The 22,935-nt window shown below is 31.1% G+C and overlaps 1 protein-coding gene across 4 annotated transcripts in view; it reads left to right on the forward strand.

Annotated features, from left to right (window-relative positions):
- cert1b (ceramide transporter 1b) overlaps nucleotides 1-22,935 on the forward strand; it is a 43,448-nt gene that overhangs the window by 17,716 nt on the left and 2,797 nt on the right. Inside the window, exons 3-17 of one of the 4 annotated variants that reach the window (XM_073824551.1) lie at nucleotides 882-1,004; nucleotides 7,606-7,713; nucleotides 8,381-8,519; nucleotides 8,887-8,970; nucleotides 10,472-10,629; nucleotides 12,617-12,709; nucleotides 12,792-12,878; nucleotides 14,604-14,696; nucleotides 14,835-14,915; nucleotides 17,719-17,814; nucleotides 17,908-18,040; nucleotides 20,208-20,278; nucleotides 20,369-20,497; nucleotides 20,669-20,798; nucleotides 20,906-21,040. In XM_073824551.1, the coding sequence (XP_073680652.1) occupies nucleotides 882-1,004; nucleotides 7,606-7,713; nucleotides 8,381-8,519; nucleotides 8,887-8,970; nucleotides 10,472-10,629; nucleotides 12,617-12,709; nucleotides 12,792-12,878; nucleotides 14,604-14,696; nucleotides 14,835-14,915; nucleotides 17,719-17,814; nucleotides 17,908-18,040; nucleotides 20,208-20,278; nucleotides 20,369-20,497; nucleotides 20,669-20,798; nucleotides 20,906-21,033 (1,653 nt within the window). In that variant the 3' untranslated portion in view covers nucleotides 21,034-21,040. The remainder of the gene's footprint in view (nucleotides 1-881; nucleotides 1,005-7,605; nucleotides 7,714-8,380; nucleotides 8,520-8,886; nucleotides 8,971-10,471; nucleotides 10,630-12,616; nucleotides 12,710-12,791; nucleotides 12,879-14,603; nucleotides 14,697-14,834; nucleotides 14,916-17,718; nucleotides 17,815-17,907; nucleotides 18,041-20,207; nucleotides 20,279-20,368; nucleotides 20,498-20,668; nucleotides 20,799-20,905; nucleotides 21,041-22,935) is intronic. The other 3 variants (XM_073824552.1, XM_073824553.1, XM_073824554.1) reach the window with 3 other exon arrangements.

Here is a 22,935-nt window from a genome sequence, read left to right on the forward strand (position 1 = left end):
CTATTTATTTCATTTGTGTCTTTTGTATGTGTCCTTTAGTTTGTTACTTGCATCTATATTCTTATTATTAATAACAAATAAAATAACAACAATGGACTATATCGTGGTATAAATTGTTATTGCAAAATACGATGATAATAATAATATTCCACTTTATCCTTTTAGCTCTTTTTAAAGTTGCAAAGATCTCTACTCACCATGTTCCTGTGTAGTGGCACTGGCATGTGATTTTTATTATTTTGTTTATTTTTTAAAGGGGGATGATCGTGCAACACATACCTATATATATATATATATATATATATATTATGATTTTGACTATGAAACATCAATAAAGTAATACAAATAAATTAATAACCAAGTAAATAATTTTTACCATATTTATAAAAAAAAGACAAATACTGGTTTGTTCTCTGATAGAGGGAAGAGGGAGGCAAAAGAAAAGAAACATCGGGCTGGAGGAGTGCAGTATATCAGACTGGAGGAGAGGAGTGTTTGACTCTTCATCTGGTTTTCATAGAGCAGTGTGAGGTCTGCAGAGATCAACATCTGGCAATAATACCAAACACACACACACACACACACACACACTCTCTCAGACATGGCTGCTGTTGGTGTTTTTTTTTTTTTCTCAGAGGGAAATATCTCACATTTCCCAGCTGGCTCTGTGGGTCAAGGCTCTCTCTCTCTTTTCTTTTGGTTGTGGTTATTCTGTCTAGTGCTGAATAGTCTTGATTTATCAACAACAGATTGGAATCTTGGGTTCCTCCCTCACTCAGAGCGCTTTGTTTACAAATGTACAAATATTGTTGTCATTAGCAATGATGTCTGATGATCAGATCAGTCTAATAAGTGTTTTCTCTGTCTGTCTGTCTCTGTAGCCTCATGAGTTTGACGAGTGCCGGATGGACATCAGCGTCAATGATAGCGTGTGGTATCTACGTGCTCAGGATCCAGAGCATCGCAACCAATGGATCGAATCCATTGAGCAACACAGAGTGAGTGTATGTTTTTACCCAGCATGCTCTTCTCTCACACAGCCAGACTATTGACTATATCAGTATCAAGTCTGTGTTTGTGGTTTCTCGCTGAGAACCGCCCATTTAGATGCAATCTGACTCAGTGTTTTTCTTTTTTGTTTGTTTTTATGTGACGTATTTGGGTGGATTAATCTAATCTGGACTTAACAGTCAGACATTGCTGTGTTGTTTACCCTGTTACTAAAATAGTCCACACAGAGTCAGTTAGTTACCCATTTAGAGGCTGCTTGCTGAGTCACAAAACTGAGTAATAGATGAGAAATCTCAGAAAAAGAGAGAAAAGACTAACTGTGTGTGAGATTATGAATGTGATTCAGTCTGTTTACATTATCTTCACACGCACAGACAGGAAGTCGGTTTGGGTCACAAACACACAATCCTATGGTAACACAAATAAAAACAATGATGGCGATCATACGTAAAACCTCATAGAGGTTATTAGAGTTTGCATGTGTGCACTGACGGAGTGAACATACCACTCGCATTGCAGTAGTGAAATCCTCTAGAGAGAAAGGATGTGGGCAGGTACAGACAACGCAGTGGGTGGGGGTGAGGACAGAAAACTGCTGTGGTGGAAATCAACCTCAAGAAGTGAGAAAAACGAAAACAATCAAAGACTGATGAGGGAAAATGGCGAGAAGGACATCATGATGTGAGATGCTGAGTGACACAAAACATGGAATAATGGCTTATTAAAGGTCTCTCTCTCTCTCTCTCTCTCTCTCTCTCTCTTTTAATAAAAGTAAATTTAAAGATAAAATAAGAATAAACAAGTACATAATTATATATATATATATATAAGATTAAATAAATGTTTACTAAATAAGGGATTAATATTTTTTATATAAAAATATATTTTTTAAATATTGTATTAGTTTATTATCTTTAATTTACAAATAAAATAACTAAATGAGTAAATAATTATTTAAATTAAATATTTCATAAATAAGTCATTATTCATAAAGTATAAAATGAATTAAATTAATGTGTATATATTCTATTTTATAATTATTAAAAGGTAAATAAAGTAATTATAAATATTTATATATCATATTACAATAAACAGTACTTCAATAAATAAAAGTAATAAGATATGAATTTAATAAATATATTCATTTAGCTTAAAAAATAAAATAATAAACTGATACATAATTATATATATAAGATTAAATAAATGTTTAATAAAGAAGAGATTTAATATTTGAAAATAAATTAAAATAATTAATTTTATTAATAATTTTTAATTTACAAATAAAATTATTCCAAATGAATAAATAATTACTTGAATAACATTAAATAATTATATTTCATGAATAAAAAATGATTAATAAATAAAATAAAATATAAAATAAAACTGAATTAAATGAATATATATTTTTTTTAATTGGTAAAAAAAAAGAAGTAATATTTATATATTAAACATTATCTTACAATAAAAAGTAATTGAATATTTAATAAAAGTTATACATATAAAATGACTATATATAACAATTTATATATTAATAAAAAATATAATATAAAATAATCATATTTCATACATAAGTCAATAAATTAATTTATAAGTGATTACAAATAAATATTTCTAAAATTTCATAAAAATACATTATTTAATTTTAGCTCTATATTCCAGCCCTGGTTTGTCTGTGTGTGCATGTTTTGCTCTGCCTCTCTCAGCATCTGTCCGCTGAGTTTGCACAAGTGTTTCGTGTCATAAGGACACACCCTGATCCACACATGCTTCTGATTTCTTCCGTTGAGGGGAGGAGGAGGGGGTTTCACTCTTGCACACATTTGTATTTTCCCCGTCCATTCATTCTTCTTTTGCCTCGAGGATGACCCGTCTCTGAGAGTGACTCACACTCGCATGACTCTTCTTGGAACAGGCCTCTCGGTCTGAATCACTGCTGAAATTCTTCCCAAGGACTCTTCCCTTCTGTCTATCATCTGATTAGGGTACAAAGGGAATAGTCCAGAACTACAGGCGCAGCTCAGCATTGAATGGTTTTAATTCAGACACCATTATATGACATGACAGGTGGATTTTTCGCTATAAACGGCAAGAGCATTACATAGTCTGTTTGCACCTTTATTTACAAATCTGGCTTGAGTTACATGAGGATATGACACAGACCCGTATGGGTGGAGCTGATCGGATCTGTTCTGTTGTTGCAGATTGTGAGTGTAATCTGTCCATCTAATCAGAGCTGTATTGTGTGAAGCTTTTCACTCTCACTGTGTCAACACCACGCACTCCCAATAAAGCTACTGGAAAAGAGACGTGCGCTTGTGTATCCTAAAGATGTGCTTGAAATCATCTCATATAATCTCTTTTGTGCAGAGTCCATGGCTTCAAAGCATCAGATTTCATAAAATTATTAAAAAAAATCACTGTCACTTTACATTATTTTTTAATGTAAGAAAAATTATTAATAAAAATGTCAAAAACAACAAAAATGACATACATGAAAAACAAATTCAATCAGTGAATAAAAAATAATTGTGTTATTTTAGTATCATTGATAATACTATGATAGTGTTTGTTATTTTATTATATTTATTTATTTTTTTATTTTTGTTAGTATTAGAACACTAAAACTGAAATAAAAATATAGAAGTATATATGGCTGAAAATAATAAAAATGCCAAGAACAACATTTAATAAATAGGAAAACACAAAACATAAACATAACTAATTCAAAATCAGTGTTATTTAATATAAGTGAGATACTATTATGGTTGTTATTAAGATTTTGAAACAGTTTAAATGTGTATTCTATTTTTAGTTTTTACTATATTTTTTTTTACTAATTTAATTAGAAATGTTGCTTGTCAACTAGCCAAAATAGAGGGTTTTTTATATTTTATTTTATTTAAATGTGATTTCAGTTGCCATTTCAACATGTTTTTATGGTTTTAGCTTCAGTTTTAGTCAACTATAATAACTTTGCCAAAATATTAACAAACTGTATTAGTATATTAATGATACTAAAATAATATACTTTAATGATACTGCTGCTGAATTAAACATGTCACTGATTACAACGCCTTCTTATTTTCTCTCTCTCCTGCTGCCTTTTGCAATCACTTGATTAGGTTTATTGATTTGGTGTGTGTGTCTGCGATACGGCATTAATGAATGCTATCATCCTGAAGTTTATCATCTGTGCACCAGCCGCTGAGGCTATTGATTGTGTAACAAAGACACAGCCGTTATTTTTGACTTCTGATTGGTCAGTGGAGGCGTTATCAGTGCCATAGTCACAGTAAGAGTTTGCAGGATTGGATGGTGTGAATACGGGTCTGACCTGTCTTTAGCTGAGACACTGAATGCTATTCTCTGGTTCTATCCGATAGTTACCTCAGATTCTGCCCACTCAACCGTACATGAGCTCACCGTTGCCATCTAGTGCTGGACAAGGTTTAATTCCTCTAAAGACAGTGTGCATTTTCAGTATAGCATACTTCATGTCAGTTTTTCCGTATGCATATCCAGAATTAGCTATAGAGCATCTCACAATTGAACGTGTTTACTATTCAGTTTCCATTGTGGTGTCCGCTTTAACGTTTCTTACTTAAATGACAGTTTCTCACAGTTTGATAAAAAATGCTAAATAATAGAGATGGATATTAATAAGACAGTTGAGGTCAGAAGTTTATATACACCTAAAAGAATCTGCAAAATGTAAATTATTTTTTCAAAATGAGAGGGATCATATAAAATGCATGTTATTGTTCATTTAGTACTGAGCTGAATAAGATATTTTGCATGAAATACGTATGGTCCACAAGAGAAAATATAATAGGTAAGTTTATAAAAATAACCCTGTTTAAAAGTGTACATAAACTTGATTTTTAATACTGTGTTTTTACCTGAATGATCCACAGCTGTTCTTAAGAAAAATCCTTCAGGTCCCGCAAATTCTTTGGTTTTCCAGCGTTTTTGTCTATTTGAACCCTTTCCGACAATGACTGAATGATTCTGAGATCCATCTTTTCACACTGAGGACAACTGAGAGACTCATATGCAACTATTACAGAAGGTTCAAACACTCACTGATGCTCCAGAAGGAAAAACAATGCATTAAGAGCCGGGGGTGAAAACTTTTGAACAATGAAGATGTGTACATTTTTCATATTTTTTCCACTTAGTACTGCCCTTCATAAGCTATAGAAGATACTTGCATGTTCCCCAGAAGACAAAATAAGTTAAATTTACCCTGATCTTCAAATTTCAAAAGTTTTCACCTCCCGGTTCTTAATGGATTGTGATTCCTTCTGGAGCATCAGTGAGCATTTGAACCTTCTGTAGTAGTTGCTATGAGTCTCTCAGTTGTCCTCAGTGTGAATGGATCTTAAAATCGTACAATCATTGTTTGAAAGGGTTCAAATACACAAAAGTGCAAAAAAGCAAAGAATCTGTGGGACCTAAAGGATTTTTCTGAAGAACAGCAGGCAGTTTAACTGTTCAGGACAAACAAGGGACTCATGAACAACTATCACTAAACAAAAAACACAGCTGTGGCTCATTCAGGTAACAAGTGTATGTAAACTTTTGAACAGGGTCATTTTCATAAATTCAATTATTATTTTCTCTTGTGGACTATATGTTAACATATATGTGAAATATCTTGCAGATCAGTACTGAATAAAAAAATAACATGCATTTTGTATGACCCCTCTTATTTTAGTAAAAGTTAGGATTTTGCATATTCTTTTGCATGTGACTTAAACTGTATCTATCTATCTAAACATGCAGTATATGTAAGGTCATGTGACAACAGTGTATGTATGTATGCTACATATTATTTTCTAAGTCTAAACGTAAAACGTTGTGGTTGATAAAGTGATATTGAGATTTTTTTTTTTCCCCCCATTCAGTTGTTTTGACTCTTATCTGCTCTGACAGGTGTACATATATGCAATAATAATAGATTGTTTTGACTGTGAAGTCATGTGTTTACAGCCAGTTCTTATCTACAGGAAAGGTTTGTTTGTGTAGGTATATGTGTGTGTTCCTATTTCTCTGTGTGCTTGGATTGAACTCCGATTCACTGGATTCGTTTCAGCATGTCGTATGGGAAGTAGTTGAATTTCAGATCGTATTTCATTCGCTCTGTCAGATTGGCTGGATTGGGTGAGTTATTAATGTGGTACAGAGGTCAAAATTGTTCATCTGGAGGATGAGATGCAGTAACCTGGGCTTGTGCCGTCATGCTCTGCTCAAAAGCCTCGTGGGGAGACGGTCATTGTGTGTGTTGTTTATGCTTCTAAATAAACTCTGAAACTATTTTCAGAGGCTGTTACTCATGAAATGAGCCACGGGAGAGCTCTGAGTTCATGGAAAGTGACTCTCTGGACTGTCTGTGTGTGTGAGTGACGTATCCTGAAGATTAAGTGGAAATTGTTAAGGTCGCGCGCACACATACAAGCCAGTTGTTTTTAAGTCTTGTTTGTGTTTGACTGTAAATATAAATGTGAACATGAACTGAATATACAGTACCTCTTCAAAAGCTTGGTGTCAGTAAGATTTTTAATATTTTTAAAATAAGTCTTCTGCTCACCAAGGCTTCATTCGCTTGTTTTATTTTATTTCTGTGATGCAAAGCTGATGATGATGAATTTTTAGCATCATTAATCCAGTCTTCAGTGTCACATGATCCTTCAGAAATGATTCTAATATTTTGTGTATTTTAACCCTTTCCGACTATGACTGTATGATTTTGAGACCATTTTTTCACACTGAGGACAACTGAGGGACTCATACAACTATTACAGAAGGTTCAAACGCTCACAGATGCTTAAGAAAGGAAAATAATATGCTTTAAGAGCTGGGGGTGAAAACTTTTGAACAGAATGGAGAGGTGTACATTTTTCTTATTTTGCCTAATTTTGCTTTTTTTCTGATCTTCAAATTTGAAAAGTTTTCACCCCATAAACTCTTAATGTATTGTTTTTCTTCTGGAGCATCAGTGAGCGTTTGAACCTTCTGTAATAGTTGCATATGAGTCTCTCAGTTGTCCTCAGTGTGAAAAGATGGATCTCAAAATCATACAGTTATTGTTGGAAAGGGTTCAAATACACTAAAATGCTGGAAAACCAAAGAATCTGTGGGACCTGAAGGATTTTTCAGAAGAACAGCAGGCAGTTTAACTGTTCAGGAAAAACAAGGGCTCATGAACATCTATCACTAAACAAAAAACAAAACAAAAAAACAGCTGTGGATTATTCCGGTAACAACACAGTATTAAAAAATCAAGGGGATGTAAAACTTTTGAACCGGGTCATTTTTTTTTATAAATTCAACTTTTTTTTTTCTCTTGTGGACTATTTGTTAACATCTTTTATGTGAAATATCTTATTCAGGTCAGTACTAAATAAACAATAGCATGCATTTTGTATGATCCCTCTTATTTTGATAAAATATTTTACATTTTTGCAGATTCTGAAAACTTGACCTCAACTGTATGTCAAGAGAAAATCTTTTGTAACACTATGAATGTCTTTACGTCACTTTTGATCAATTTGCTGAATGAAATGAGTAATCTCTTAATGTCTCTGTGTTTAGGTTGAATCTGGTTATGGTTCTGAGTCCAGTTTGAGGAGACATGGCTCCATGCTGTCCCTCACATCAGCCACCAGCGGATATTCAGCCACCTCCACCTCCTCCTTTAAGGTGAGAACCAAATTAAAGGAGGAGTTCACTTTCAGAAAATTGACAGATAATGTACTCACCCCCCTGCCATCCAAGATGTTCATGTCTTTCTTTCTTCAGTCGTAAAAAAAAATGTTTTTTGAGGAGAACATTTCAGGATTTCTCTCCGTATAATGGACTTCTATGGTGCCCCTGAGTTTGAACTTCCAAAATGCAGTTTAAATGCAGCTTCAAAGGGCTCTAAATGACCCCAGCCGAAGAAGAAGGGTCTTATCTAGCGAAACGATCGGTTATTTTCTAAAAACATTTACAATTTATATGCTTTTTAATCTCTACATAGAGTACATACAGAGCTAGACAAAACAAGCATTCGTGGTTAAAAAGTATATAAATTCCCTTCTTCCCTCGGCTGTGATCGTGTAGAGCCATTTGAAGCTGCATTTTGGAAGTTCAAACTCGGGGGCACCATAGAAGTCCATTATTTGGAGAGACATCCTGAAATGTTTTCCTCAAAAAACATAATTTCCATGACATGAACATCTTGTATGACAAGGGGCTGTGTACATGATCTGTAATTTTTGTTCTGAAAGTGAACAGCTCTTTTAAATGTCCATTGCTGATCAAACATGAGGGCAATAAGCCATTCCTCCCTACTCTGAACTCTAACGTTTGTGTTTGGGACCCACAGAAGGGTCACAGTCTCAGAGAGAAGCTAGCAGAGATGGAGACATTTCGGGACATCCTATGCAGGCAGGTGGACACGCTGCAGAAATACTTTGACGGCTGCGCTGACGCCGTGAACAAAGATGAGCTCCAGAGAGACAAAAGTGAGTAGATGTATGTCAGACGGAGTGTTCTGGTGTGTGTGGGAGAGATGAGGATATGGAATACGCTGACAGACATGTTTAGACAATGCTAAAGCTTTTTCAGACTGCAGCGAGGTCCAGATTCCCCTGCATGGGTGCCATCTCTCTGGATGCATCTGTTGTTACAGCACAAGGGCCTGTTGATTCACACAAATGATCAACTGCCTCTTTTGTTCGTCCTAGTCCTTTCCCTGAATCTCTCTCACTGCGTTGTGTACTACAGTATGTGTCAGCTCTCAGTATGCGAGTGGGCCGATCTGAGCACCACCAACCACAGGGCCATGAGTTCATACTGACTGTTTGTGTTGCTTGTGTTTCCTCTGCTCAGTCGTGGAGGATGATGAAGATGGTTTCCCTAACACTCGCTCCGATGGAGAATTCCTGCATAACAACAACGGCAGCAAGGAGAAACGTGAGTGTCTAACTTCAGGTTTTTCACGCTCAATGAATTCTGTCTGATTCGGCTCGAGGCGACAGGACTGGGGCGCCGCTGACATTATGAGCAGTTTGTCCACTTAATTTACTCCAGTGATCCAGTCATTTGAGCCTGTTGTAATGAATTGTGTGAAATCTATAACATAAAGTCAGCGTGTCTCCAGTGGAGCTGTGCATTTCTGCATTTTTTAGAGGAAATACTGTATGGCTGAATTGTTTGTGGTCATTAAACTCTTTCTGTTCTTGTATAATATGACGACAAATGTTAGATGTTTTGTCCAAACCAAGCGTGACATGAGCACATATTTGCATGCATAGTAAAAAGCAGGTTAAATAATAATATGATATATATAATTAGCCCACTGACTTTTGTACTATATTTTTTTTGTTTTAAAGATCTATTTTTTATATATTTTCCAGAACAGGTTTATAGGGATTTTATGTCTGGAAAAAAATTATAAAAATTATTTAATGCTTAAAATACGAAGGAAAAAAAATCTGTAAATTTATATTTTTATTATACATTTGTATTTGTTCTTTCTCTCTTTTTTTGTTACTTTTATAAGTCGACTTTATTCTTAGAATATTTAGCTTTTATTTTCGTAGTTTCAACATTATTCTCGAAACATTTTGACTTTATTTTAATCTCAGATTTTAGTCTTGAAACATTCAGACTTTATTCTCTGAATATTTAGTTTTTATTCTCGTAGTTTTGACTTTATTCTCTGAACATTTTGACTTTATTTTTTCTTGAAACATTTCGATTTTATTCTTAAAGCATTAGATTCGAAACCTAAACATTCTCAGAACATTTAAATTTTATTCTCGAAACATTTTGACTTTTTTTTTTCTCAACATTTACAATTTTTCTCAACATTATTTCTCAAAATATTTCTACTTTACTCTCAGAATATTCAGTTCTCGTAGTTTCGGCTTTATTCTCTGAACATTTCGACGTTATTCTCGGAACATTTTGAATTATTCTCAAAACATTTAGATTTTATTCTCAAAACATTTTGACTTTTTTTCTCACCCTTTAGAATTTTTCCCAACATTATTTCTCAAAACATTTAGCTTTTATTCTCAAAAGATTTCAACTTTATTCTCAGAACATTTTAACTTTATTCTCAAAACATTTAAAGTTTTACCTCGAAACATTTCGACTACTTTCTCAACATTTAGAATTTTTCTGAAAACATTTTGATTTTATTTTCAGAACATTTTGGCTTTATTCTCTACTTTATTACGTATGATTTAATCTCATCATTTTATGTATATTTTTTTTATTTTTAACATGGCACTAAAACGCGGTCATATATAACTTGGTTGGAGTAAATACTCAGAAAACGCATAGAAGAGGTTTGATTTATCACTTGATGTTTTATTGCATTGTGCCTGATTTTGAGTCTGTGTAGCAAATGAATGCTTTTAAGGTGCCTTCAAGCAGTGTGACTGGATTTGTTCTCTCTCCCCATCAGTATTCCAGTGTTTGAGTCATAAAGGCATTAATGGGATAGATTTTAAAGGAGAGGCCATCACGTTCAAGGCGACCACGGCGGGGATCTTGGCTACGCTTTCTCACTGCATCGACCTGATGGTGAAGAGAGAGGACAGCTGGCAGAAGAGACTGGATAAGGTACGAAACACGGGCGTCTGGAGCTCGTCCTTGAGCTGATCAAATCAGAAGAGGGATGGTGTTTTCTTTATTTCAGGGCTCCGTTGGCAGGCTGCTGTTGTGATTGCATGTCTGATAGAGGGAAATATTTTCCTGGCTGTGAAAATAAAACAAATTTATTGTTGGGTGGGGTTAAAAACCAGCCCAAAGTTAGGTCATGTGTGAATGGAATTATGGCACATCAGATCTGGCAATTCACCAGCTGAAGTAGTTATAACTTTGGCAGAAAGTTGCACTGATGCTATATGTGAACAAATAGTAGGTCGAGCAAAGTAGGGCTTCCATGACTACTCAATTATACTAATCATCTGAATTCTTGTAGAGTGAAATGTATTTGGTTTCTACAAGTTTTCATATGACATTAATGCCACCCATTGACATAGAATAAATGCAGCTGAAGTCACATGACCCATGACTAGTCGACACAAGCATCAAATGCTAATCGACTAGTTTGTGCAAACTAGTTTTCGGTATCTGAACTGAAGCTGAAAAAAATAAAAATCTAAACAAAAATTAGACTTCACAAAATACGTTAAAGTACTTAAATTATTGAAACAGAAATAAAAATAAATTATATAAATATAAATAAATGACAAAATAACATAAATTTAACTTTTAGTAATTTTAAAATGAAAACTGAAAATATAAATTAAAAGCGAATTTATATTAATAAAAACGGTAATACAGTATAAATAAAACATAGCAAAATGAATTAAAAAAAAACTAAAAGTAAAATGAAAACTGAAAATATAAATATAAAATGAACTATGTAATTAAAATCTATTGTTACATAAATACATATTTAAAATACTGAAAATAGTAATTTATAATATTTAATTTAATTATAATGAATATAATATAAGTAATATAAATTAATTTGTAATAGTAAAAACATTAAAATATAAAAATACTGTAGTTATTATTTCTATATAAATTATGCATAGAAAAAATACAAAAAGTAAAATTACAAAAAAAACTTAAAACAAATTTAATATAACTATTAATATCATTATAAATAATTATAATGAATATAATATAATTAATTTATAACAATAAAAACATTCAGAAGATGAAAAAGACTGTGGTTAAAATATATATATATATATATATATATATATATATATATATATATATATATATATATATATATATGACATTCATAAAAAAATGAATAAAATAAAAAAAAATAAAAGCTAATTATATAAAGAAATACTGTAATATTGTATAAATAATACATAAAAATACTACTACCTAAACAAAAATGAAATTTTATTGAAAATATTAATAAATATTAAAATACCAAATAAGTAGTACTAAAATAACACGGGTGCAAAAATCTAATATAAAAAGTCTACAAAGCTATTATTATTTTATAATTTTTCATTTATATGTAGCATGTTTAGCTTGTTTTAACTAGTATTGTTATATAGTAAACTAATATTTACTACTATACTAGTATACTACTACATTACATTAAATCACTATATTTACAGTGCAAACTCTGCTAGTGCTGGCAATTCATCACAGACAATTTGATTATCATTTTGCTGATGGTTTATGAATGAAAGCCATACTTATAAACACGAAAAGCTGCTGTTTCTGTGAATAACTGCTGCGGCATCTTAACCAGAAAAGTTCACCCAGCTATTTTAATAGGTTTGAGTGTGAATGTTGAGCGTGTGATACAGAGGTGGAGCTGAATCCGTCTGCCGATGTGTCGCAGTCAGCAGCATTCAGCACAATACTGACATATACAACCAGAAGGAGAACACAGGCGTTGTGCTTATGTCTAAACAATGGAGCGCTTCAGAACAGTCCTGCGCCGATACAGTCTCTCACTCTGCCCAGATCACACCGAGACAAGATCTACTCACGCCAAGACATTAAACATGACTGCAGCAGAGTGTTTAGTCAGCTAAAGCCGTTCTCCCTCTCTTGCTTTCTACAGGAGATGGAGAAGAGGAGGAGGGTGGAGGAGGCGTATAAATCAGCCCTGTCTGAGCTGAAGAAGAAGTCTCATTTTGGAGGGCCCGATTACGAGGTGGGTTCGGTTTCGGTTGCACAGATGATTTTTACAAAGTATATGGACTGTATGGAGATGTTGATCTCTTTCTGTCCATTAGGAGGGTCCAAATAGCCTGATCAATGAAGACGAGTTTTTCGATGCAGTCGAGGCTGCTCTGGACCGACAGGACAAAATAGAAGAACAGGTGTGTAAATACAGACATATACAGTCCTAAATAGGATGACAGAAGACTTAATGGGAGACCGTTTTTTTTTTTTTTTTTTTTTTTTTTTTTTACATGAACCTGTCAAGTTTGAGATTTTGGGCTTTTTGGGTTTTTCAGTGTTTTTTCAGACTAGTGGAAAGAAAACATCCAAAAAACAATGTTAAGTGTTCTCTTATAGCACTTTATCTATTTGTCCCTATTTGTAAAGGTAGTTTTCTCAAAATAGAGCCATAAATCTCCACTTCAATTGCACTTACACACACCGAGCTTTACATTTTTATTCTTGACTATATCCTGATGGTTTTTACAGAGGATTTTGTTCATATATATTTTGCTGCACATTTTGTTTCGCAAAAAAATATAGTGTTTTCCTGTCTGTTTTTTCTGAATTATGGTGTGACAAAATTAGATACCCAAAATTCCCTCTGTAAAAACTTTTGACTCTAATATGTCAAAACAAATTAAACAAGAATTTTGAAACTGACTTCATCCAGTGTTTAGATTTTTGTACTGGAAAATTTTATGAAAATTAGCGCATATTTCACTAAATAATGCTCATTTGCATATTTAATCCTGATATTTTAGAAAACTTGTATAATACAAAAAATGATTGCAATTATCAATATAATCAATCAACTAGGTAAGTAAGGTGATAACTTTTTTTTTTTTTTTTACCCATTCGCCTGCAGTGCCTCGCCTTAAAATGTATTTCTCATAGATTTCTGATGTTGATTAATGGTTATTAAACATGACATTAAAATAAACAGATAAAATATGTAAAAAAATATGTAGTTATTGTTTTATTTTGATCGGTTTAATTTTAAATTAAAAATATAAATATTTGTATTCATTTATATTTAAATTATTACTATTACTTATTGCTTGTGTCGACTTATTATTATAATTAATATTTGTACTTTTTAACTTTAATAAAAAAATGCAGTTTAAAAATTATATATATATAGTACTGTTGTAAAATAAAATAAAAATGCTATTTATAGGCTTAATAATTTTATTTTACTTATTTTACAGATACATATAGACTGCTACATATAGATATAAATAGACACACGGGTACAATATATATTGAAAATATTTACACGTGTCTATGTATATATTTATATTCATGTAATTTGTTGGGTATAAATATATTTAATATATAAATAATATTTTTCTTAAATATATACATTATTACATATACATTTCTGCACAATAATAGTTTGTTTCCTTACTTTAAACAAATGATCATATCAGCAAAATCCAATATTTAAAAATGTATTGATATATTAGTATGTATATATTGATATATTCATATTAGTTCCAATTGCAATATCTCTGTATTGTTTGAGTAAAACATGTAAAAAAAAAAATTGGGCAGGTATTACAAATCTCTTAAACTGTCTTAATGTTTTAAACGTAAGACTTAAATTAGATTTTTTAAATCTGTGCAAATGGGACACATATACCACATGATATGTCTCTTTGGAAAAAAGCAGCTGCTAAATGCATAAATGTAAGTGTAATACAAATCTAAATATGTTCAGCTTTTTAAAAATGTAATGCAAATACATTTAAAAACTTTAGTTTATAGTTTTAGCAAGATTCATCAGTGCATTCTGTTCTGATTATTTTGGATATACACTCCGATATACATTATTGAAATATGAAGTTGTTTTTATCAATATTATATGTGTGTTTTTATAGTCTCAGTGTGAGAAGAGCAGGATACAGAGGAGCAGTTCAGTGCCTTCAGGAGACGTCTACTCCACCATCGGCTCTCACCGATTTGCTGAGAAGGTAAGTTCATTCTTCTCATCACGATCATCTGTAGACCTCTTCCTGTGTCCCTGTGGTGGTCTGTTTTTCCGTCTTGGGTCTCTTTTTTGGGGTTCCTGATAAAGCTGCATTCTCTCTTCTTCCTCCTCACCTGTGTAGCCCCCCTCTCGTCCTTCCTCTCCCTCATCTTCTGCTGTAGCCTTCACTCCTTCACTCCATGAGCACCGATTCAGTGCTGAGGTAACAGCGCCCTCTAGCACACTCATCCAACACTCACTACAAGCTGTTACCGCAGGAGAAGCGTTACATCACTAATGCATTTGTAAACATTGCACCTGTATACATGCATATAATGGCTGTGTTTCAAACCCTAATGAGCTGCCTACATAGTCAGTTGGACTTCTTGTGCAACATTTTAATGTGTCCTGCATTAAATGAGACCAGGAAACATTTTTACTCAAAGTAGATTTCAGGAAAACTTTGATCAAATATCAGTTTGAATGACTCTGTATAATTATATAGATAGATATTTATGTTTAAAATAGTATGTTTGATTTGAATGTAATAGATGGATGGATGGATGAATATAGCCTTTTGATGCTGATATGGTATGGTATAAATAAAATTTAAATAAAATAAAATAAATTTTGGTCTTAAGTTTGATTTTAAACCTTTTAAAATAAAAACATTTGATATTTATAGGTCTAATTACACTGCAAGTTATAATACTAATAATTGACCTAAATTCTTCACTTTCAAACGTTCAGATCTTTTATTATATTCTCTGGATATTATTTAACACACTTAATATAGAATTTCGCACAATAATTAGATTTTGTAAAGTTTGATTTCAAAAAATTCTGTAGATTTACCACAAAATGTTGCTTTGAGGGAAAAAAAGCATTTCTGCTAAATGCATTTTTAAATATATTAGTGTTGTAAACTGTTTAAAAAAACATTTGATATGTATAGGCCTATGTATTTTATTTTACACTGCAAGTTATCATACTAATAATTGATTTAAATGTCTCACTTTCAAATATTTAAATCTTTTGTGCATTATGCACAAAATATTTTTTTCTGGATATTATTTAACAAACACATTTAATATATAGTTTTTAGGACAATAATCTTTTTATTGCCTTTCTTAAATAATTGAATAAATAAATTTTGGTCTTAAACGGTCTTAAGTTTGATTTAAAAAATTCTGCAGATTTAACACAATATGTTGCTTTGGGAGAAAAAAGCCTTTCTGATAAATGCATAACTGTAAATGATATAGATTTTAGGACAATAATCTTTTTATTGCCTTTCTTTAATAATTTAATAAATAAATCAATACGTTTTGGTCTTAAAGGGCCTTAAAGGTTGTATAAGCGATTTCAAGCCTGAAACATAAAGTGTCACATTCAGCTGACCTTTCTTCACGATCCGCTCGCTGCCTGCCCCATAAATTGGCTGTGAAAAAAACGTGTCTCTCTGGTCAGCCTAGAGTCCGAGATATGCCCAAAAAAAACAATCGGTGCTACCAAACATTCCACAGAAAAACAAACTTTCCTACTGGTGCAGGGATGTGAGGGAGCCGGAGCGAAAGTGCATTTGGTTTTAAAACACAGCTGGTCATTTTATTAGTAAATCTGCATGATGCACAAACATATACAGTTTAAACAGCACATTAAAACCAAATAGTCTGCCCTGGTTTCGCCATTTTGTGTTTGCCTTTTGAAATTGCAGCGAATAATGCTTTTATTGCTTTTTAATATGATAATATGCATGTTCAGTACCTTCTAGAAATAAAAATGCAGCTTTAATTCATATTCCTGGTCTTATTATTAACCCTTGTGCGACCTTATGGACATTTTTGTACATTTCAGTTTAGTTTTTTGTTATAAGTGCCAACTGCATAAATTTTGGCTCAGGTGTTTATTTTTATTGAAATATTAATATTTCACCCTTGTTTCCTTCAAAAAGTCAATTTTACCTTCCGTACAAAAAATACTCACACTCAGGACCTTAAGGACAAAAATGTTCACATTGAAACCCATTAAAAATGCAATTATTTAACCCAGGGGCATTTGACTATAAAATGATGCAATATTTGTTAATAGGCATTCATTCTATCAGCAAGGCTTTGAATTTGACATTTTTACCATTTTACCATTTTTTTTTACTAGATTTTGCCATTTTTTCTCAAATTTGGCAGATACATTAAAAAAAAAAAAGAAAAAAGAAAATCTAACACTACATAAAATATAAATGCCTCAAAATTAATGTTGTTGTTATTGTTGTTCTTCACTGACACACCCAAGAATCTAATAAGCAAAGAAAAAAATTCTGCTTAGCATTTAGTATATGGAAATTAACTACTATTTTTAATTTTTTCATAGAAAAAACTTAAACCTGTGGCATTATGTAAACAAACCAGCATTTAAAGGGTTACAATTCTGAAAACGAATGAATCTTTGTCATCTATGGATAGAACAGATGCTGGTTAAAAAATCTAAATCAGTGAAAGTGGAAAAAAAATATTAATAAATCATATTTTTATGACAGTTTTTGGAAATCACCCTTTTTTTGTCCTATGTGTAACTTTTTTTTTTTTTTGAACATACAAGGGTTAAAGATTCATATTTGTATGTTTGTACTATGTAAATGCCAATTAATCGCTTTAAATAAGTAGTCTTTGTTTTAGGCTGCTTTTATTTGCAATGCAGCCTTTCTAAAACCAGTAGTTTAATGCTGACTAAAGTTTAGCAAGTAATATGAAATGCCTGTTAGGTTTGGGATACGTGGCAATTCTCTGACCTCAGAAAAGTGTGCTGGTGGTGTTTCAGGAAGAGAGTAGTTTCTGTTTTGTTTCATTCAGAAATACAGAAGTAACACCAATTACAGAAGTGAAACGGTTTGGGAAAGCTGTGTCATGTTGACACATTTAGTCAGTATTGAGTAATGCTCACACTTAGTGTTAATAATCTAGAATCTAGATCCTCTTAAAAGATAGGACACGACCTCTGACCTTGTTGTTCTGTTGTGGTTTGGACAGGTGGAGGAGATGGTTCAGAATCACATGACCTACTCCCTGCAGGACGTCGGTGGAGATGCGAACTGGCAACTCGTGGTGGAAGAGGGAGAGATGAAGGTGAGTTTGATCGAATGTCTGTGATATTTTAGTTTGATCTGATGTGCTTTAGTCCACAGACTTGCTCACCGTCTGTGTGTTTGTCTCTCTCAGGTGTACCGGCGGGAGGTGGAGGAGAACGGGATCGTCCTGGACCCTCTGAAGGCCACACACTCTGTCAAAGGGGTTACGGGTCACGAGGTCTGCCACTACTTCTGGGACACGGATGTCCGTAACGATTGGGAGAGTGAGTATATATACACACACATAATTTGGTATTACAAACATTAAAGCTTGAAGTAGCCATATCAATCACTTCTGTTGCATTCTTTTATTTTTTTCTCAGATCCACTTATAATTTGTAAGGTTTTTTGTGGCAAAAGCATGTTCCATGAAGATATTTTGTAAATTCCCTACCGTAAATATATCAAAACTGATTTTTTGATTAGTAATATGCCTTGCTAAAAACTTAATTTGGACAACTTTAAAGGTGAAAATACAGTAGAAGTGGTATTAATAATGTTATAATTTTGTGAAATATAATTACATTTCAAAATAACCTTTTTATGTTGTAATATATTTTAAAATGTAATTAATTCCAATGACACGAAGCTGATTGCTTTGGAGAGTTTATTTTGATTTGTGATTATGTTGAGCAGTGTTGTTTTAATTTTATTTATATACTATTATAGGTTTAATTAATATTTAGATTTTTTTCTTTTTTTGTGGTTTTGTTTTATTACTTTTTAGGTAAAGTAGTTTTATTTCGGTTTCAGGTTTAGATTTTATTTATTTCCGCTTAGTAATTTTTGTGCTTTAACGTTAACTTATTTTAGTTCATGAATTTGATATGTATGTTTAATATCTCTTTTTATTTATTTAATTCTTTTTTGCTTTCGTTTTTTTATTAATATTTGTTTAATCAGCATGGTAAACAAACACAAAAAAAAGCTTATTTTAGTTAGTTGTCATGATAGCATTACATTTTTTGTAATTGTAAATATTTGTTTAAGTTTTTCATCTACTTTTCATATTTTATTTTACCAAAATTTCAATTATCAATTTTCAAAAGCTTGATCCGTACTGAATGAGTAACTATTATTAATCACTTATTTGGCAATTAAATATTTGAGTATGAATAAATATGTGACCCTGGACCACAAATCCAGTCTTATATAGCACAGGTATATTTGTAGCCAACAATACATTGGATGGGTCAAAATTATCGATTTTTCTTTTATGCCAAAAATCATTAAAATATTAAGTAAAGATCATGTCCATGAAGATATTTTGTCAATTTTTTACCGTAAATATATCACAACTTAATTTTTGGTTAGCAATATGCATTGCTAAGAACTTCATTTGGACAACTTTAAAGCCGATTTTCTCAATATTATAGTTGTATCTCAGCCGAATATTGTCCCTCACAATCCATACTTCAATGGAAATCTTATTTATTTAGCTTTCAAGATTATGTACAATTCTCTAATTAAAAAAATTGACCCTTATGACTGGTTTTGTGGTGTGTATATATAAAATTTAATTAATAATATACTTAAAAAAAAAAAACCATTTTATATTGTAATATATTTTTAAAAATGTAATTTATTCCTATGACAATGCAGAATTTTCTGGAGAGGTTATTTTGATTTGGGATTATGTTGAGCAGTGTTGATTTAATATTATTTATATACTATTATAGGTTTTATTCATATTTTAAGATTAATTTTATTTATTTATTTTTGTTACGCATTTTAGTTTTATTACTTTTTAGGTTAATGTATTTTTATTTTAGTTTATTTTAGTTGCACTTATGTGCTTTTATTTCGGTTCATAAATTTGATGTATATGTTTGATATCTTTTTTATTTATTTTTTATTTTGCTTTAGTTTTTTGTTAATATTTTGTTTTAACGGCATTGTTAATCTTTTATATTAAAGTAAATAAAAATAAAAGTAAAAAATATATATATTTCAGTTAGTTGTCATGATAGTTTTTCATCTACTTTTTATTTTATTTCACAAAATTTCAATTTTTAAATAATTCTGTTAGTTATTAACAATGATGTAAAGTACAATTAAATAGTATACCGATCTCCTACTGTACTCAAAAATAACATGATATATCAGGTTTTCTGATTTGTATGATGTCTTATAATCTAATAAAGCTCTTCTACTATTATAATATCTTTAACAATGGAGCATATTTAATGACTCAGCACAGTTTGGCCTGTGTAAGCCGCATATACTCTTACCATGCTTTATTACAGTGACTTAACAGAACACTTTGACTGGCTGGATAATTCAGCCGTACCTCCTAATGATCACAATCGATAGTGATGCATCATGGGTAGAATTACCGTTGTCTAGTACCTCTCTGTTTCAGCCCTCACTTATTTTTGTCTCTGTCTCCAGCTACGGTTGAAAACTTCAACATCGTAGAAACACTGTCCGATAACGCCGTCATCATCTACCAGACACACAAGGTGAGAAGAGTGCACGCTTTCTAAATAAAGCACTTCTTCATAGTGATTGGATGGATTCTGACAGATGATTTTGTGTTTTTGTCCGTGTAGAGAGTGTGGCCGGCGTCCCAGAGAGACGTCTTGTACCTGTCTGCCATCCGTAAGATTATGGCCAATAACGAGAACGATCCAGACACGTGGCTCGTCTGCAACTTCTCCGTCGAGCACGAAAATGCCCAGGTGAGTCTGGTCTCCATGGCAACCGCTGAGTCAGTCTGTTTAACCAGCAGCAGTTTAATGAGTCTGCTGCGCCGTTTAGTGCATTTATAGGGTTCTGTGGGTCAATTTTGACTTTGAGTTGTTTTATTTTAATTTCTGACTCACTGTTTTATTGTTTTTGTCCTCGTGTAGCCAAACAACAGATGCGTTCGTGCGAAAATCAACATTGCAATGATCTGCCAGACGCTGGTCAGTCCACCAGAGGGAGACAAAGAGATCAGCAGAGACAACATCCTGTGCAAAATCACATATGTGGCCAACGGTTAGAGAAAGCTCATCTGTAATTCTTTAGAAAATAGCTATTAAAAATATATTACTATTTTATATAAATGTATATAATGTAATACGAATAATCTGTTGTGTTTGCAGTGAATCCTGGCGGCTGGGCTCCTGCGTCTGTCCTGAGGGCCGTTGCGAAGAGAGAATATCCCAAATTCCTCAAGCGCTTCACTTCCTACGTCCAGGAGAAAACTGCCGGAAAGCCCATCCTTTTCTGAGCACCAGGTACACTCTTTTAAAACACACTTATTATTTTGGACTATATAAAATATTTTAGATATGTTATTATAATTATTTATTATTATTTTTACTACAGGTATTTTTTAATTATTTCTATATTGTTGTTGTTTTGTATTTTATTAGTTATTAGATTTTTCAAAATGTATTAGTATTGCTGTTAATATTATTAATATAATATTAGTGTAATAGAGTTATTTATTATTAATATTCTGGTTACTATTGGTGTTGTTATTATTATTCATTTTATTATAATAATATATTATGAATATTACTATTAGCAATGGTTTGTTGTAATTGTGTATTTTATTAGTTATGTTATTAAATATTTAATTTATTATTTTACAATTTATATTTATTATAATTTACTACCACTGCTGTTATTATTATTGTTATTGGTGTTTATTATTAATTTTATCTTAATAATATATATTATTGGTATTATTATTAATACTATTGGTATGTTGTTGTAATTATGTATTTTATTAGTTATTTTTTTAATATTTAATAACTTACAATCATCATTATTATTGTTATTATTACTACTACTTCTGCTGATGTTATTATTAATGATATATTTAATATTAATATTAAGTAATATTTATATTTGAAATATTTGTTATATATTATTATTATTATTGGTATTATTGGTATTGTTATTTATTATAATATTTTTAGTTATATATTATTATTTTTACTATTGGAATTTTGTTGTAATTATTTTATTCGTTATGTTTTTAAATATTTAATAATTTATAATCATCATTTGTATTATTATTATTATTATTATTACTACTGCTGCCGATGTTATTATTAATGATATATTTAATATTAATATTATATTAAGTAATATTTATATTTGAAATATTTATGTTATATATTATTATTATTATTATTATTGTTATTATTGGTATTGTTATTTATTATTATATTTTTAGTTATATGTTATTATTTTTACTATTGCAATTTTGTTGTAATTATCTATTTTGTTAGTTGTTATTAAATATTTAATAATATTATAATTAATATTTTATTATTACTACTGCTGTAATTAATAATGTTATTACTTTTGCTATTAATATTATTGTATCATTATTATTTTTTACTATATATTAATTTGTAATATTTATAATATACATTATTACTATTATTGTTATTATTTTAGATTTGTTAGTTATTACTATTATTATTATAAAAAATGTTATTTTAATAATATATTATTATTTTTACTATTGCGTTTGTTTAGTTGTAATTATGTATTTTATTATGTTATTTAATGTATTAATTTATTATTAATTATTAATATCTTATTGTAATATTCTTATTTCATTACTATTTATTACAATGATTTGTTTTATATTCAATATATGATTATGTAATAATACTTATTATTTATAATATTTATTATATGTGACCCTGGACCACAAAACCAGTTATAAGGTTAAATTTTACAAAACTGAGAACTCTATTGATGTATGGTTTGTTAGGATAGGACAATATTTGGCCGAGATACATCTATTTGAAAATCAGGAATCTGAGGGTGCAAAAAAATCGAACTACTGAGAAAATCACTTTTAAAGTTGTCCAAATTAAGTTCTTAACAATGCATATTACAAATCAAAATTTACATTTTGATATATTTACAGCAGGAATTTTACAAAAAATCTTCATGGAACATGATCTTTACTGAATTTCCTAATGATTTTTGGCATAAAAGAAAAATCAATAATTTTGACCCATACTATGTATTTTTGGCTATTGCTACAAACATACCCCAGCAACTTAAGACTGGTTTTGTGGTCCAGGGTCACATATGTATTTTATTCATATTGTTATTATTATTATTATTATTATTTATTAATTTTTTTCTGATTTCTTATCTA

This window comes from Garra rufa, chromosome 19, assembly GCF_049309525.1.
Source record: "Garra rufa chromosome 19, GarRuf1.0, whole genome shotgun sequence".
NCBI classification, from domain to species: domain Eukaryota; kingdom Metazoa; phylum Chordata; class Actinopteri; order Cypriniformes; family Cyprinidae; genus Garra; species Garra rufa.